This window comes from Musca domestica, unplaced genomic scaffold, assembly GCF_030504385.1.
Source record: "Musca domestica strain aabys unplaced genomic scaffold, Musca_domestica.polishedcontigs.V.1.1 872, whole genome shotgun sequence".
Lineage (NCBI taxonomy): Eukaryota > Metazoa > Arthropoda > Insecta > Diptera > Muscidae > Musca > Musca domestica.
The window spans coordinates 24,195-40,074 of NW_026712425.1; the positions used below are offsets into that span (position 1 = coordinate 24,195).

Consider the following 15,880-nt stretch of genomic DNA (forward strand, 5'->3'; position numbering starts at 1 on the left):
CCTTGAAAAAATATTTTTAAAAAATCCACGTTCATTAATAGCCCTTGAAAAAATATTTTTAAAAAACCCACGTTCATTAATAGCCCTTGAAAAAATATTTTTAAAAAACCCACGTTCATTAATAGCCCTTGAAAAAATATTTTTAAAAAATCCACGTTCATTAATAGCCCTTGAAAAAATATTTTTAAAAAATCCACGTTCATTAATAGCCCTTGAAAAAATATTTTTAAAAAATCCACGTTTATTGTTAGGCCTTGAAAAAATATTTTTAAAAAATCCACGTTCATTAATAGCCCTTGAAAAAATATTTTTAAAAAATCCACGTTCATTAATAGCCCTTGAAAAAATATTTTTAAAAAATCCACGTTCATTAATAGCCCTTGAAAAAATATTTTTAAAAAATCCACGTTCATTAATAGCCCTTGAAAAAATATTTTTAAAAAACCCACGTTCATTAATAGCCCTTGAAAAAATATTTTTAAAAAATCCACGTTCATTAATAGCCCTTGAAAAAATATTTTTAAAAAATCCACGTTTATTAATAGCCCTTGAAAAAATATTTTTAAAAAATCCACGTTCATTAATAGCCCTTGAAAAAATATTTTTAAAAAATCCACGTTCATTAATAGCCCTTGAAAAAATATTTTTAAAAAATCCACGTTTATTGTTAGGCCTTGAAAAAATATTTTTAAAAAATCCACTTTTGTGGATGGTGCTTGAAAAAATATTTTTAAAAAATCCACGTTTATGGATGGTGCTTGAAAAAATATTTTTAAAAAATCCACGTTTATGGATGGTGCTTGAAAAAATATTTTTAAAAAATCCACGTTTATGGATGAGCCTTGAAAAAATATTTTTAAAAAATCCACGTTTATGGATGGTGCTTGAAAAAATATTTTTAAAAAATCCACGTTTATGGATGAGCCTTGAAAAAATATTTTTAAAAAATCCACGTTTATGGATGGTGCTTGAAAAAATATTTTTAAAAAATCCACGTTTATGGATGAGCCTTGAAAAAATATTTTTAAAAAATCCACGTTTATGTAAGACCTTCTAAAAATATTTTTAAAAAATCCACGTCTATGTAAGACCTTCTAAAAATATTTTTAAAAAATCCACCTTTATGGATGAGCCTTGAAAAAATATTTTTAAAAAATCCACGTTTATGGATGGTGCTTGAAAAAATATTTTTAAAAAATCCACGTTTATGGATGAGCCTTGAAAAAATATTTTTAAAAAATCCACGTTTATGGATGGTGCTTGAAAAAATATTTTTAAAAAATCCACGTTTATGGATGAGCCTTGAAAAAATATTTTTAAAAAATCCACGTTTATGGATGGTGCTTGAAAAAATATTTTTAAAAAATCCACGTTTATGGATGGTGCTTGAAAAAATATTTTTAAAAAATCCACGTTTATTAATAACCCTTGAAAAAATATTTTTAAAAAATCCACGTCTATATTTGAGGCTTGAAAAAATATTTTTAAAAAATTAATGTTTATAAATGGGCCTTGAAAAAATATTTTTAAAAAATTAATGTTTATAAATGGGCCTTGAAAAAATATTTTTAAAAAATCTACGTTAATTGGTGACCCATGAAAAAATATTTTTAAAAAATCCACGTTTATGGATAGTCCTTGAAAAAATATTTTTAAAAAATCCACGTTCATTAATAGCCCTCATTAATAGCCCTTGAAAAAATATTTTTAAAAAATCCACGTTCATTAATAGCCCTTGAAAAAATATTTTTAAAAAATTCACGTTCATTAATAGCCCTTGAAAAAATATTTTTAAAAAATCCACGTTCATTAAAAGCCCTTGAAAAAATATTTTTAAAAAATTCACGTTCATTAATAGCCCATGAAAAAATATATTTAAAAAATCCACGTTCATTAATAGCCCTTGAAAAAATATTTAAAAAAAAAAACACGTTTATGGATGAGCCTTGACACAATATTTAAAAAAAAAATATGTTTAAAAAATCCACGTTCATTAAAAGCCCTTGAAAAAATATTTTTAAAAAATTCACGTTCATTAATAGCCCATGAAAAAATATATTTAAGAAATCCAAGTTCATTAATAGCCCTTGAAAAAATATTTAAAAAAAAAAACACGTTTATGGATGAGCCTTGACACAATATTTAAAAAAAAAATATGTTTAAAAAATCCACGTTTATGGATGCGCCTTGAAAAAATATGTTTAAAAAATCCACGTTTATGGATGAGCCTTGAAAAAATATTTTTAAAAAATCCACGTTTATGGATGAGCCTTGAAAAATTTTTTTTAAAAAATTTACGTTTATGGATGAGCCTTGAAAAATTATTTTTAAAAAATCCACGTTTATTGTTAGGCCTTTAAAAAATATTTTTAAAAAATCCACGTTTATTGTTAGGCCTTGAAAAAATATATTTAAAAAATCCACGTTTATTATTAGGCCTTGAAAAAATATATTTAAAAAATCCACGTTTATTGTTAGGCCTTGAAAAAATATTTTTAAAAAATCCACGTTTATTGTTAGGCCTTGAAAAAATATTTTTAAAAAATCCACGTTTATTGTTAGGCCTTGAAAATATATTTTTAAAACATCCACGTTTATGGGTGAGCCTTGAAAATATATTTTTAAAAAATCCACGTTTATGGATGAGTCTTGAAAAAATATTTTTAAAAAATCCACGTTTATGGATGAGCCTTGAAAAAATATTTTTAAAAAATCCACGTTTATGGATGAGCCTTGAAAAAATATTTTTAAAAAATCCACGTTTATGGATGAGGCTTGAAAAAATATTTTTAAAAAATCCACGTTTATGGATGAGGCTTGAAAAAATATTTTTAAAAAATCCACGTTTATATATGGGCCTTGAAAAAATATTTTTAAAAAATCCACGTTTATATATGGGCCTTGAAAAAATATTTTTAAAAAATCCACGTTTATATATGGGCCTTGAAAAGATATTTTTAAAAAATCCACGTTAATTAATAGCCCTTGAAAAAATATTTTTAAAAAGTCCACGTTTATTGATAGTGCTTGAGAAAATATTTTTAAAAAATCCACGTTTATCAATAACCCTTGAAAAAATATTTTTGAAAAATCCACGTTTATCAATAACCCTTGAAAAAATATTTTTAAAAAATCCACGTTTATGGATGAGCCTTGAAAAAATATTTTTAAAAATCCACGTTTATGGATGAGCCTTGAAAAAATATTTTTAAAAAATCCACGTTTATGGATGAGCCTTGAAAAAATATTTTTAAAAAATCCACGTTTATCTATAACCCTTGAAAAAATATTTTTAAAAAATCCACGTTTATCAATAACCCTTGAAAAAATATTTTTTAAAAAATCCACGTTTATGGATGAGCCTTGAAAAAATATTTTTAAAAAATCCACGTTTATGGATGAGCCTTGAAAAAATATTTTTAAAAAATCCACGTTTATGGATGGTGCTTGAAAAAATATTTTTAAAAAATCCACGTTTATTAATAACCCTTGAAAAAATATTTTTAAAAAATCCACGTCTATATTTGAGGCTTGAAAAAATATTTTTAAAAAATTAATGTTTATAAATGGGCCTTGAAAAAATATTTTTAAAAAATCCACGTTTATGGATGAGCCTTGAAAAAATATTTTTAAAAAATCCACGTTTATGGATGGTGCTTGAAAAAATATTTTTAAAAAATCCACGTTTATGGATGAGCCTTGAGAAAATATTTTTAAAAAATCCACGTTTATGGATGGTGCTTGAAAAAATATTTTTAAAAAATCCACGTTAATCAATAACCCTTGAAAAAATATTTTTAAAAAATCCACGTTTATGGATGAGCCTTGAAAAAATATTTTTAAAAAATCCACGTTTATCAATAACCCTTGAAAAACTATTTTTTAAAAATCCACGTTTATGGATGGTGCTTGAAAAAATATTTTTAAAAAATCCACGTTTATTAATAACCCTTGAAAAAATATTTTTAAAAAATCCACGTCTATATTTGAGGCTTGAAAAAATATTTTTAAAAAATTAATGTTTATAAATGGGCCTTGAAAAAATATTTTTAAAAAATCCACGTTTATGGATGAGCCTTGAAAAAATATTTTTAAAAAATCCACGTTTATGGATGGTGCTTGAAAAAATATTTTTAAAAAATCCACGTTTATGGATGAGCCTTGAAAAAATATTTTTAAAAAATCCACGTTTATGGATGGTGCTTGAAAAAATATTTTTAAAAAATCCACGTTTATTAATAACCCTTGAAAAAATATTTTTAAAAAATCCACGTCTATATTTGAGGCTTGAAAAAATATTTTTAAAAAATTAATGTTTATAAATGGGCCTTGAAAAAATATTTTTAAAAAATCCACGTTTATTGATGAGCCTTGAAAAAATATTTTTAAAAAATCCACGTTTATGGATGGTGCTTGAAAAAATATTTTTAAAAAATCCACGTTTATGGATGAGCCTTGAAAACATATTTTTAAAAAATCCACGTTTATGGATGGTGCTTGAAAAAATATTTTTAAAAAATCCACGTTAATCAATAACCCTTGAAAAAATATTTTTAAAAAATCCACGTTTATGGATGAGCCTTGAAAAAATATTTTTAAAAAATCCACGTTTATGGATGAGCCTTGAAAAAATATTTTTAAAAAATCCACGTTGAAAAAATATTTTTTTTTGCTTGAAAAAATATTTTTAAAAAATCCACGTTTATGGATGAGCCTTGAAAAAATATTTTTAAAAAATCCACGTTTATGGATGGTGCTTGAAAAAATATTTTTAAAAAATCCACGTTTATGGATGAGCCTTGAAAAAATATTTTTAAAAAATCCACGTTTATGGATGGTGCTTGAAAAAATATTTTTAAAAAATCCACGTTTATGGATGAGCCTTGAAAAAATATTTTTAAAAAATCCACGTTTATGGATGGTGCTTGAAAAAATATTTTTAAAAAATCCACGTTTATTAATAACCCTTGAAAAAATATTTTTAAAAAATCCACGTCTATATTTGAGGCTTGAAAAAATATTTTAAAAAAATTAATGTTTATAAATGGGCCTTGAAAAAATATTTTTAAAAAATCCACGTTTATGGATGAGCCTTGAAAAATATTTTTAAAAAATCCACGTTTATGGATGGTGCTTGAAAAAATATTTTTAAAAAATCCACGTTTATGGATGAGCCTTGAAAAAATATTTTTAAAAAATCCACGTTTATGGATGGTGCTTGAAAAAATATTTTTAAAAAATCCACGTTAATCAATAACCCTTGAAAAAATATTTTTAAAAAATCCACGTTTATGGATGAGCCTTGAAAAAATATTTTTAAAAAATCCACGTTTATGGATGGTGCTTGAAAAAATATTTTTAAAAAATCCACGTTAATCAATAACCCTTGAAAAAATATTTTTAAAAAATCCACGTTTATGGATGAGCCTTGAAAAAATATTTTTAAAAAATCCACGTTTATGGATGAGCCTTGAAAAAATATTTTTAAAAAATCCACGTTTATGGATGAGCCTTGAAAAAATATTTTTAAAAAATCCACGTTTATGGATGAGCCTTGAAAAAATATTTTTAAAAAAATCCACGTTTATTGTTAGGCCTTGCAAAAATATTTTTAAAAAATCCACGTTTATTGTTCGACCTTGAAAAATATTTTTAAAAAGTCCACGTTTATGGATGAGGTTTGAAAAATTATTTTTAAAAAATCCACGTTTGTGGATGAGCCTTGAAAAAATATTCTTGAAAAATCCACGTTTATAGATGAGACTTGAAAAAAATATTTTAAAAATAATCCACGTTTATGGATGAGCCTTGAAAAAATATTTTTAAAAAATCCACGTTTATGGATGAGCTTTGAAAAAATATTTTTAAAAAATCCACGTTTATGGATGATCCTTGAAAACATATTTTTAAAAAATCCACGTTTGTGGATGAGCCTTGAAAAAAATATTTTTAAAAAATCCAAGTTTATGGATGAGCCTTGAATTTTTTTTTTAAATCCACGTTTAGGGATGAGCTTTGGAAAAATATTTTTAAAAAATCCACGTATATTAATATCCCTTTGAAAATATTTTTAAAAAATCCACGTTTATTAATAGAACTTTGAAAAATATTTTTAAAAACTCACGTTTATTGTTCGACCTTGAAAGATATTTTTAAAAAATCCACGATAATTGTTAGGCATTGGAAACATATTTTTAAAAAATTTATTGAGACAATCCAGTTTTATTTTATTTCATAAATATTATAATTATTTTGTAAATTATACTTTTAGATATTTCCTTTTTTAATAAAATCTACATTTCTCTCTAGGATTCATTTTACTGCCCAACGGACATTGAAACGTCTCCGAAAACTCCTTCAGATTTGAGACAATTTGATTTAAGCGCATGGGTGGTGTGTCATGTTCATCATCAAAATCCTGCCGCTTAACACAAAAGAATTGCGAAAGATTTAGGAAAAATAATTTCTTCCAGGACACATCAGAAAATTTCACAATTGTCCCACTGTACTCTGAACTGTAGGCCCGCCACGCCACTCGGGTGCCCAAAAAATCGGCAATACGTTCATCAATGGAGGTTGTGGGATGTTGTGTCTGCATACATGTTAGGGATTGGGAAACTTCCGATTTTTGCTGGAAGTGGGGAAAAGTGTCCTCCCATTCCTCCAACGATGTGGGATCAATGGCGTGGGTCAGCTCATGGCCCAAAATGGTGCCGAATGCGGAATATAAAAGCAAGGGATGTAAGTGTATGTCATAGAGAGGTGGTTTGAGGGTCCCAAAGGGTATGGTGATCATATTCTGCGACCGGTCATAGTAGGGTATGTGATCGGGATCCTCACGACAGCTGAGAAAGGCAGGACACTTCAGCTGATCCATAACCGAGTGCTGCTTGACAGCCAAGTGGTTGCGGTAGTAATCGTTCACATCCATCTCTGGAATATCTTGATAGAAATCCTCCAGAATATTGGAGTGTAAGTTCCGGGGGAGATTTCCCACATTTATGGAGACATTGGCCAATTTTTCCTGAATCCTTTGCAGTTGTCTGCGATTGAAATTCAAAGGATTTTCATTGAGAATTTCCACGAAATATTTATAGATTTTCTTGGTCATGCCTGAGATATGGCTGTTCAAATCCATCGCCTGAGGTTGGTAGCGATACTTGTGGTATAGGCTATGAAAGACAAAGGGCATGTGGTTCAGGACATTTATCCTGCAGCCAAAGCTGTGTTCCCTCTTCAGTACCATCATGAATTTGGTGAGGAGATAATTACAAAATTTCCTCACATCCTGGCTGGGCCATTTCAGGGATAACAGATATTTGTAATAATTCTCGTTGGCAAAGGCCAACAGGGGTTTCTCCTGGCGTAGCTTTAGGGGCAGGGCCTTGGTGAGGAATTTATAAAATTTGGGATATAACAAACGAAATTCGAGCAGGGTAAAACCCTCATCATCTTCCTCCTCTTTTTTCCCCTCTTCATCCTCCTCATCCTGGGATTTTGTAAAATTCTGATAAATCATTTGCCAATGGTTTTGGGTTTCAAAAATTTCCTCGGCAAATTTTTCTCCAGCTTCTTTGGCAAAGCCAAGTTTTTCCAACACCTTCCTGATGTGGTCCATTTCCATGTATTGCACATCTGGAACGCTAAAGAGCACAACCAATTGGCCATTGTCCAAATACAGCGGAATTACTTTTACCAATTCATTGTTGAGGCCGAGACCATGCAACTTCCCCAATAAACCAAAAAATTCCAACTGTCTTAAACGGAATTTTCGGGAATTTCCAGGAGCATGCAGCTCCTCTATTAGGGGCCAGGACAAATTTGTAGAGGGTTTAAGGATCTCCAGAAATTTCCTGAAATCCAAAGTGTTATTAACACCATCGCAGGAGTAGTAAAAATTCAAGGCCTTTTCCAATGCCCCTCCCCTAGCCAAATTCTGCAAAGTGCTTCTGGGATAGTGCTTTTCAATAATATCCTCCATATCCTCGGCATATTTACCCTGCATCATATTGGCAATGCCATAATTTTCTTGTTCGTGATGTTGCGGCCAATTTCCACAGGCATAGGCATAGAAGTCCTCACAGGGATCCACAGACAAATTCAGCGAAGCCATAATCTGTTCATATTGCTGCAATGTCTCCGATGAGGTCTGGACAGAGGCTGCCACAGGGGATACTTTAATGGGAATACCAGGGAAATAAATAAAATCTTGAAACTGAATTTCATATTTTTTTCAATTATTTTTTATTTTAATTTTTTTTTTATTTTTTTTTTTTTTTTTTGTTATGTTTCACTTTCTCCAAAACCGTTCCGAAACTGTGTCACGCATTATTTTGGTTTCAATATTTTGAGCCGCCACCACCCAATCATTGTTTACTGATAATTGTCAAAAATTGAGATTTTAATTTTTGAAAAAAAAATTTGTTCTCTTGGAGCTGATAAGAAAAGAACTGAGGGAGAGAGAGAGAACAGCACACAATGATGGAGGTACTTACACCGAATTTCATGAACACTTCTATTTCGATTTTTTAAACGAATTCGACGGCGATAGTTTTTAATTTTTTTTTTAGAAATTTTTTAACCTTAATTGACCTTTCGAATTATAATTAACCAGAGTTTCTACAAATAATGTAAAAAAATATTTTTTTTCAAGTATTTTTAATATATTTATTTTCTTTAATGTTTTTCAAATGTAGAATTTAAAAATATTTTCTCAAGGCTCATACATAAACGTGGATTTTTCAAAAATATTTTTTCAAGACCTAACCATAAACGTGGATTTTTTAAAAATATTTTTTCAAGACCTAACTATTAACGTGGATTTTATAAATATATTTTTTCAAGGGTTATTGACAAACGTGGATTTTTTAAAAATATTTTTTCAAGGGTTATTGACAAACGTGGATTTTTTAAAAATATTTTTTCAAGACCTAACCATAAACGTGGATTTTATAAAAATATTTTTTCAAGACCTAACCATAAACGTGGATTTTATAAAAATATTTTTTCAAGGGTTATTGATAAACGTGGATTTTTTAAAAATATTTTTTCAAGACCTAACCATAAACGTGGATTTTTTAAAAATATTTTTTCAAGACCTAACCATAAACATGGATTTTTTAAAAATATTGTTTCAAGGCCTAGAAATAAACGTGGATTTTTTAAAAATACTTTTTCAAGGCTCATACGTAAACGTGGATTTTTTAAAAATATTTTTTCAAGGCTCATCCATAAACGTGGATTTTTTAAAAATACTTTTTCAAGGCTCATCCATATACGTGTATTTTTTAAAAATATTTTTTCAAGGGTTATTAATAAACGTGGATTTTTTAAAAATATTTTTTCTAAACTCATCCATAAACGTGCATTTTTCTAAAAATATTTTTTCAAGGCTCATCTATAAACGTGCATTTTTCTAAAAATATTTTTAAGGTTTTTTAATAAATGTGGTTATTTTAATAATATTTCTTAAGGCTTACAAATAAACGTGTATTTTTTTTTAATATTTTTTCAATGCTTATACATAAACGTGGAGTTTTAAAAAATATTTTTTCTAAACTCATCCATAGACGTGGAGTTTTTTAAATATTTTTTAAGGGTTATTAGTAAACGTGGAGTTTTAATAAACGGAGATTTTTAAAAATATTTTTTCAAGGATTATTAATAAACGTGAATTTTCTTTATAAATATTTTTCAAGGGTTTATAATAAACGTGGATTTTTTAAAAAAATATTTTTTCAATGCTTATACATAAAAGTGGATTTTTAAAAAATATTTTTTCTAAACTCATCCATAAACGTGCATTTTTCTAAAAATATTTTTAAGTCTTTTTAATAAATGTGGGTTTTTTAATAATATTTTTTAAGGCTTACTAATAACGTGGATTTTTTAAAAATATTTTTTCATGGACCATAAATAAACGTGGATTTTTTAAAAATATTTTTTCAAGGCTTAACAATAAACGTGGATTTTTTAAAAATATTTTTTTATGGACCATAAATAAACGTGGATTTTTTAGAAATATTTTTTCAGTGACCATCAATAAACGTGGATTTTTTAAAAATACTTTTTCAATGACCACCAATAAACGTGGATTTTTTAAAAATACTTTTCAAGGCCTAACAATAAACGTGGATTTTTTAAAAATAGTTTTTCAAGGCCTAACAATAAACGTGGATTTTTTAAAAATAGTTTTTCAAGGCCTAACAATAAACGTGGATTTCTTAAAAATATTTTTTCAAGGCCTAACAATAAACGTGGATTTTTTAAAAATAGTTTTTCAAGGCCTAACAATAAACGTGGATTTCTTAAAAATATTTTTTCAAGGCCTAACAATAAACGTGGATTTTTTAAAAATATTTTTACAAGGGTTGTTAATAAACGTGGATTTTTTAAAAATATTTTTTCAAGGCTTATACATAAATGTAGATATTTTGAAAATATTTTTTCAAGGCTTATACATAAACGTGGGTATTTTAAAAATATTTGTTCAATGACCATCAATAAACGTGGATTTTTTAAAAGAATTTTTTTTAAGTCTAAACCAAACATGGATTAAAATAAAGATTTTTCCAAGTGTGGCCCAATTCTGGATTTTTTAAAGAATATTTATTTCAAGTCTGAGCCATATATTATTTTATATAAATATGTTTTCAAGTCTGAACCAAACGTGGATTTAAAAAAAAAATGTTTTTTCAACCTTGAACCGAACATTGATTTTTTCAGAAATATTATTTCATGTGTGAACCAAACTTGGATTAAAAAAAAATTCAAGTGTAAACCAAACTTGGATTGTTTAAAAAATATTTTTCCAAGTCTTAAACAAACGTGGAGTTAAAAAAAAATATATTTTTCCAAATCTGAAACAAGCGAGGATTTTTTCAAAAATATTTTTTTAAAGTTCTCTTAAAAACGCGGATTTTTTAAAAATATTATTTAAGCCACATACATAAACGTGGATTTAAAAAAAATATTTTTTCGACTCCAAAACAAACGTGGATTTTTTAAAAAAAATATTTTTTCGAATCCGAAACAAAAGTGGATTTTTAAAAAAATATTTTTTCCAAGTCTTGACCAAACGTGGATTTTTAAAAAACTGTTTTTCCAAGTCTTAACCGAACGTGGATTTTTAAAAAAAATATTTTTCCAAGTCTTAACCAAATGTGGATTTAAAAAAATATATATTTTTCCAAGTCTTAACCAAACGTGGATTTAAAAATATATATATATTTTTCCAAGCCTTAACCGAACGTGGGTTTAAAAAATTTTTTTTTTCACCTCCAAAACAAACATGGATTTTTTAAAAAAATATTTTTTCACCTCCAAAACAAACATGGATTTTTAAAAAAAAAAATATTTTTTCACCTCCAAAACAAGCATGGATTTTTTAAAAAAATGTTTTTCCAAGTCTTAACCGAACGTGGATTTTTAAAAAATTGTTTTTCCAAGTCTTAGCCGAACGTGGATTTTTAAAAAATTGTTTTTCCAAGTCTTAACCGAACGTGGATTTTTAAAAAAATATTTTTTCACCTCCAAAACAAACATGGATTTTTTTAAAAAATATTTTTGCACCTCCAAAACAAACTTGGATTTTTTAAAAAAAAATTTTCACCTCCAAAACAAACATGGATTTTTAAAAAAAATATTTTTTCACCTCTAAAACTAACGTGGATTTTTCACGTCTGAGCCGAATGTGGATTTTTTCAAAGAATTTTTTTTTGTGCAAATTATGTTTCCATGTCTGAGCAAAGAGCGGATTTTTTTAAATATTTTTTCAAGGTGTTTTTATTTACATTTCTTTATTTTAAATAACAAATTTATTTATTTTAAAATAATAATTATTATTCAATTCTAATTTCCTAAAGATATCTACACTTCCTTGCCGGATTCATTTCACTGCCCATGGGACACTGGAAGGCCTCACCGAAAACTTCCAAATTCATGGCAATTTGATTGAGTCGCACCATGGCACTGTCACTCTCCTGCCCAGCCACATCCTCGGGAGTCTTGGAACAAAAAGTTTGGGCCAAATTCAGGAAAAACAATTGCTTCCAGGGCAAGGAGGTGAATTGCGGTTGTAAATTATATTTATATTCCTGGGCATAGGTCTGATAGGCTATGCGGGCGCCCATCAAATCGGCAATGCGTTCATTTATAAAATCCGTGGGTTCCTGTTGCACCATACATTTTATGTGGGGATGTTGGGGGAGATTGGCAAAGTCGGCACCTTGTTCTTGGAGGGCTCGTAGATTTATGGCTTTGGCATAACTTTGGGCCAATAGGAAACCAAAGGTGGAGAGGGAGAGTAAGGGGTCCAAATCCAAATGATAGATGGGTAGTTGTAGGGAGGCAAAGGGTATAACAACATTATTGGTGGTTAGATCATAGGTGGGCAGGACAGGAAATTGGGGTTGACAAATCACTTTGTTCGGGCAGTTAAATCTCAGCCAGGTTTGATGTTGCAGGGCCCTCAAATCATTGCCATAGAAATTTTCCGGATCCATGGCAGGTAGAGTGGTGTAGATTTTCTCTAAGAGTTCTAAGTTTATGTTTTCCGGCAGATTGCCAATATTTGAGGTCACATTGAGTAGCTGCCGCCGTAGACCCTTCATTTGTTCGGGAGTTAAATCCAAACGATTTTCCTTTACCAAGGAGAAGAGGTTGCGATAGATTTTCGTGCTCAATAGACTAAGATGGCTGTTGTACTCTCCAGCCTGAGGCTGATAGAAATATTTCGAAAACAGATAATCGAACGGCAGGTGGAGGCGATTTTTAATGGCATAGAAACAATTGCTGGGTTGCTCATATTTCAAATAGATCAGGAAATTCAGCATTAGGTAGTTGCAGAGTTTTTGAATTCGGTGGGGATTTCGAAATTCCGCCAACAGCTTGGAGAAGTAGTCTACATCCGATATCAGGGCCACGCTGTGCGCCTGATGGCGATTGGGTGGCTCAATTTGGCTGATAAAGCCATACAAATGTTGCAGATCATGTTTGAGGCCTCTATAGGGTATTTCATATTCCGTACGATCCGCCTCATCACTGGAAATGTAGTTGGCATAGAACGTCTCCAATTGTTGATGTATCCGCACCATGTCCAAATAGTATTTCCGAACAATTTGTTTGGGTAGCTGTATTTCCCTCAGAATTTTTCTCAACAAATTCCGTTTAAGTTCCGGCACCTCAGGTAAGCTAATTTTTATAACCCGCTCCCCTTTCACCCCCTGAGAGGTCCATTCGTATGCTATGAGGCCACTCTCGAAACCATAGCTGCTCAACTTACCCAATAAATTAAATAACTGCAACTTCCCCACTGGCCACACGTTGGGCGCCACATAGGGTTGGCGTTTACGTTGACGTGCCACCACCTCCAGCAAAGGCCATTCCAACCCTGGTCCTGGTTTAATTTCCTCCAAATAACGTAAAACATCATAGCTCTCATATTCCGCAATACAGCTGTAGAAATATGCCAGCGATTTGTCCACGAAGCTCTGGCGATAATCCTCATCGGTGTGTTCCTCCAACGGATATTCCTCCACAATAAATTCCACATAATTTAAGACATGCCTCTGCCTCAGCTGCGATTCCACATCGTACTCCATATCATCCGGATGGGCGGCGGACCAATTGCCACAGGCATATTCATAGAAATTCACACAGGGATTGGCATTGCGATTTAGGGCATATTGTATCTGACGGATTTGCTGCAAGTCCTCCGAGTGATTTTGTGCCAAGGACAGATGGAGACAACCCAAGATCGCCACAATTTGGAAAATTCCCGTACTTCTTCTTTTCATATTTCACTTTTTTTGCGTGTCAAGGAGAATCACATGCCATAACGCCAATTTTTTTTGGGGGGTTATCTATGTTATGTTGCCGAAATGAATTCTTCTTAAAAACTAGTTGCGAAAAAGTAGAATTTTGAAATATATTTTTAGGTTTTGCTCTCTCTCGTATGTGTTTTGCCAGGGTAGCTGATAAGCCGCCCCAAGCATTTCAGACAAATTCATGTTCAAGGTCAGGTGTTGAATGCACTGGAATTTTGCGTGGAGACACAGACAGTGGTGTGAGAGTATAAAAAAATTTCAAAACTGAAAAAAAAAATTATAAAAAAAAAATCGGAAAAATAAAAAAGGTTTGTTTTTTAATTAACAAATAATGAAAAATTATTTAAAAAAATCTATGGTATTCATGGGAAATTTGTTCTAAGAAAGTACAATTTGAGAATCCACATTGAAATCTTAAAAAAAACCTTCAAAAAATATGTTTTGAAAAAAAAAAAACAAGTAAAAAAAGCTGTAACTTCGGCCGGTCCGAACTTTGAATACCCTCCACCATTTGGTACAAATTTAACAATTTTCAAAAAAATAAAATACCTCAAAAATTCTTTTAAAATCTTGAAAATACCTAATGTAGCCGTATATTAGGGTCTATACGACGACGTGGGCCTGCATAGGCAACTTTTGTCACAAGCTATTACAATATTCAAATGCGAAACTTGAAAAAAAATTGTTTATAATGTAGCTAAAATCATCAAAATACCGAATATTGGGAGGTACCATGGGGGTTATAAAACGTGGACCAGCACACAGACAATTTTGTGGCATAGGCTGTAGTATTCATTACGACCTTCAAATATCAAATTTGAAATAGTTCCGGTAAATAATGTCACTAAAATCATCAAAATACCGAATATAGAGAGGTACCTTGGGGGTTATAAAACATGGATCTGGATCTTCACGAACTTCAAATGTGACATTTGAAACAATTCCGCTAAATAATGTTGCTAAAATCATCATAATACCGAATATCGGGGGGTACCGTTACATGGGGGCTATACAAAGGCGTGGAAATGCGCAGACAATTTTCTGTCATAGGCTGTAGTATTCATTACGAACTTCAAATACCAAATTTAAAATAATTCCGGTAAATAATGTCGCTAAAGTCATCAATATACCGAATATCGGGGGGTACCGCTATATGGGGGCTATACGAAGACGTGGACCTACATGGTGCATTTTCAATACTAAAAGTCCTGCAGACATAGTACACATTTGAGTAAAATTTTATCAACCTACTTAATTTCGTTGGGAAGCTAGAGTGATTTACACAGAGGGACAGACGTATAGACGGATAGGCGGATCGACATAGAATTTTATGCTGATCAAGAATATATATACTTTGTGGGGTCTAAAATGTATATTTCGAGGTGTGACAAACTTAATACACCCTCCATACTATGGTGGAGGGCATAAAAATAGATGGTCTTTAAAAATACTCTTTTATATTCCAGCATGAGAGCCTACAGAATGATTGAGTGTCTTAGAAAAAAATATATGAAATTTTTTTTAAAATTTAAAGAAAAATTTTGAAAATTTATTTAAAAAAAGTCTATGGTATTTATGGAACATTTTTTGTAAAAAATACAATTTTAGAACTTCAAAGAAGCTAGAAAAAATATATGAAGTAATCCACAAAAATTTTTTTCAGATCCTTTGAAAAAATATTATTTTGAATATTCAAATATAGTTTCTATGGTAAGGGTATTATTTTTTTTAATACAATATGAGAATTTAAAGATGCTACAAAGAAAAAATCTAAAAAAACCGGATTGAAATCTTTGAAAGTCTTTTGAAATTTTTGGAATATTAAAAAAATATTAAAAAAAAAAAATGTATAACGTCTTTATTATCCAGTATGAGAGAATTCAGAATGGTTTCTTAAAGAGCTTTAAAAATATTTAAAAAAAAATTCATGTTGAAGAGTCCCAGAAAAAATGCACTTTTGAATATTTCCTTGCATTCTCAAAAAAAAAAAAAAAAAAAAAATATTCAAAACTTAAAATGAAATTATGGAAGGTCCTTTGAAAAATATTTTTCGA

General features: G+C 29.7%; 2 protein-coding genes across 2 annotated transcripts; both read right to left on the bottom strand.

Annotated features, from left to right (window-relative positions):
* Positions 1-6,283: 6,283 nt before the first annotated feature.
* On the bottom strand, positions 6,284-8,113 carry LOC101901827 (endothelin-converting enzyme homolog). The gene has a single exon (XM_005191347.1). It carries the CDS (start codon positions 8,111-8,113, stop codon positions 6,284-6,286), a length of 1,830 nt encoding a protein of 609 aa, XP_005191404.1.
* Positions 8,114-11,820: 3,707 nt separating this feature from the next.
* LOC101901162 (endothelin-converting enzyme 1-like) lies at positions 11,821-13,901 on the bottom strand. Its single transcript, XM_005191343.4, has one exon. It carries the CDS (start codon positions 13,794-13,796, stop codon positions 11,859-11,861), a length of 1,938 nt encoding a protein of 645 aa, XP_005191400.1. The 5' UTR covers positions 13,797-13,901; the 3' UTR covers positions 11,821-11,858.
* Between the last annotated feature and the right edge of the window lie 1,979 nt (positions 13,902-15,880).

Bases quoted from the DNA above. Each gene is read 5' to 3' on its own strand.
- LOC101901827 (XM_005191347.1), bottom strand. From the start codon at position 8,113: ATGGCTTCGCTGAATTTGTCTGTGGATCCCTGTGAGGACTTCTATGCC.
- LOC101901162 (XM_005191343.4), bottom strand. From the start codon at position 13,796: ATGAAAAGAAGAAGTACGGGAATTTTCCAAATTGTGGCGATCTTGGGT.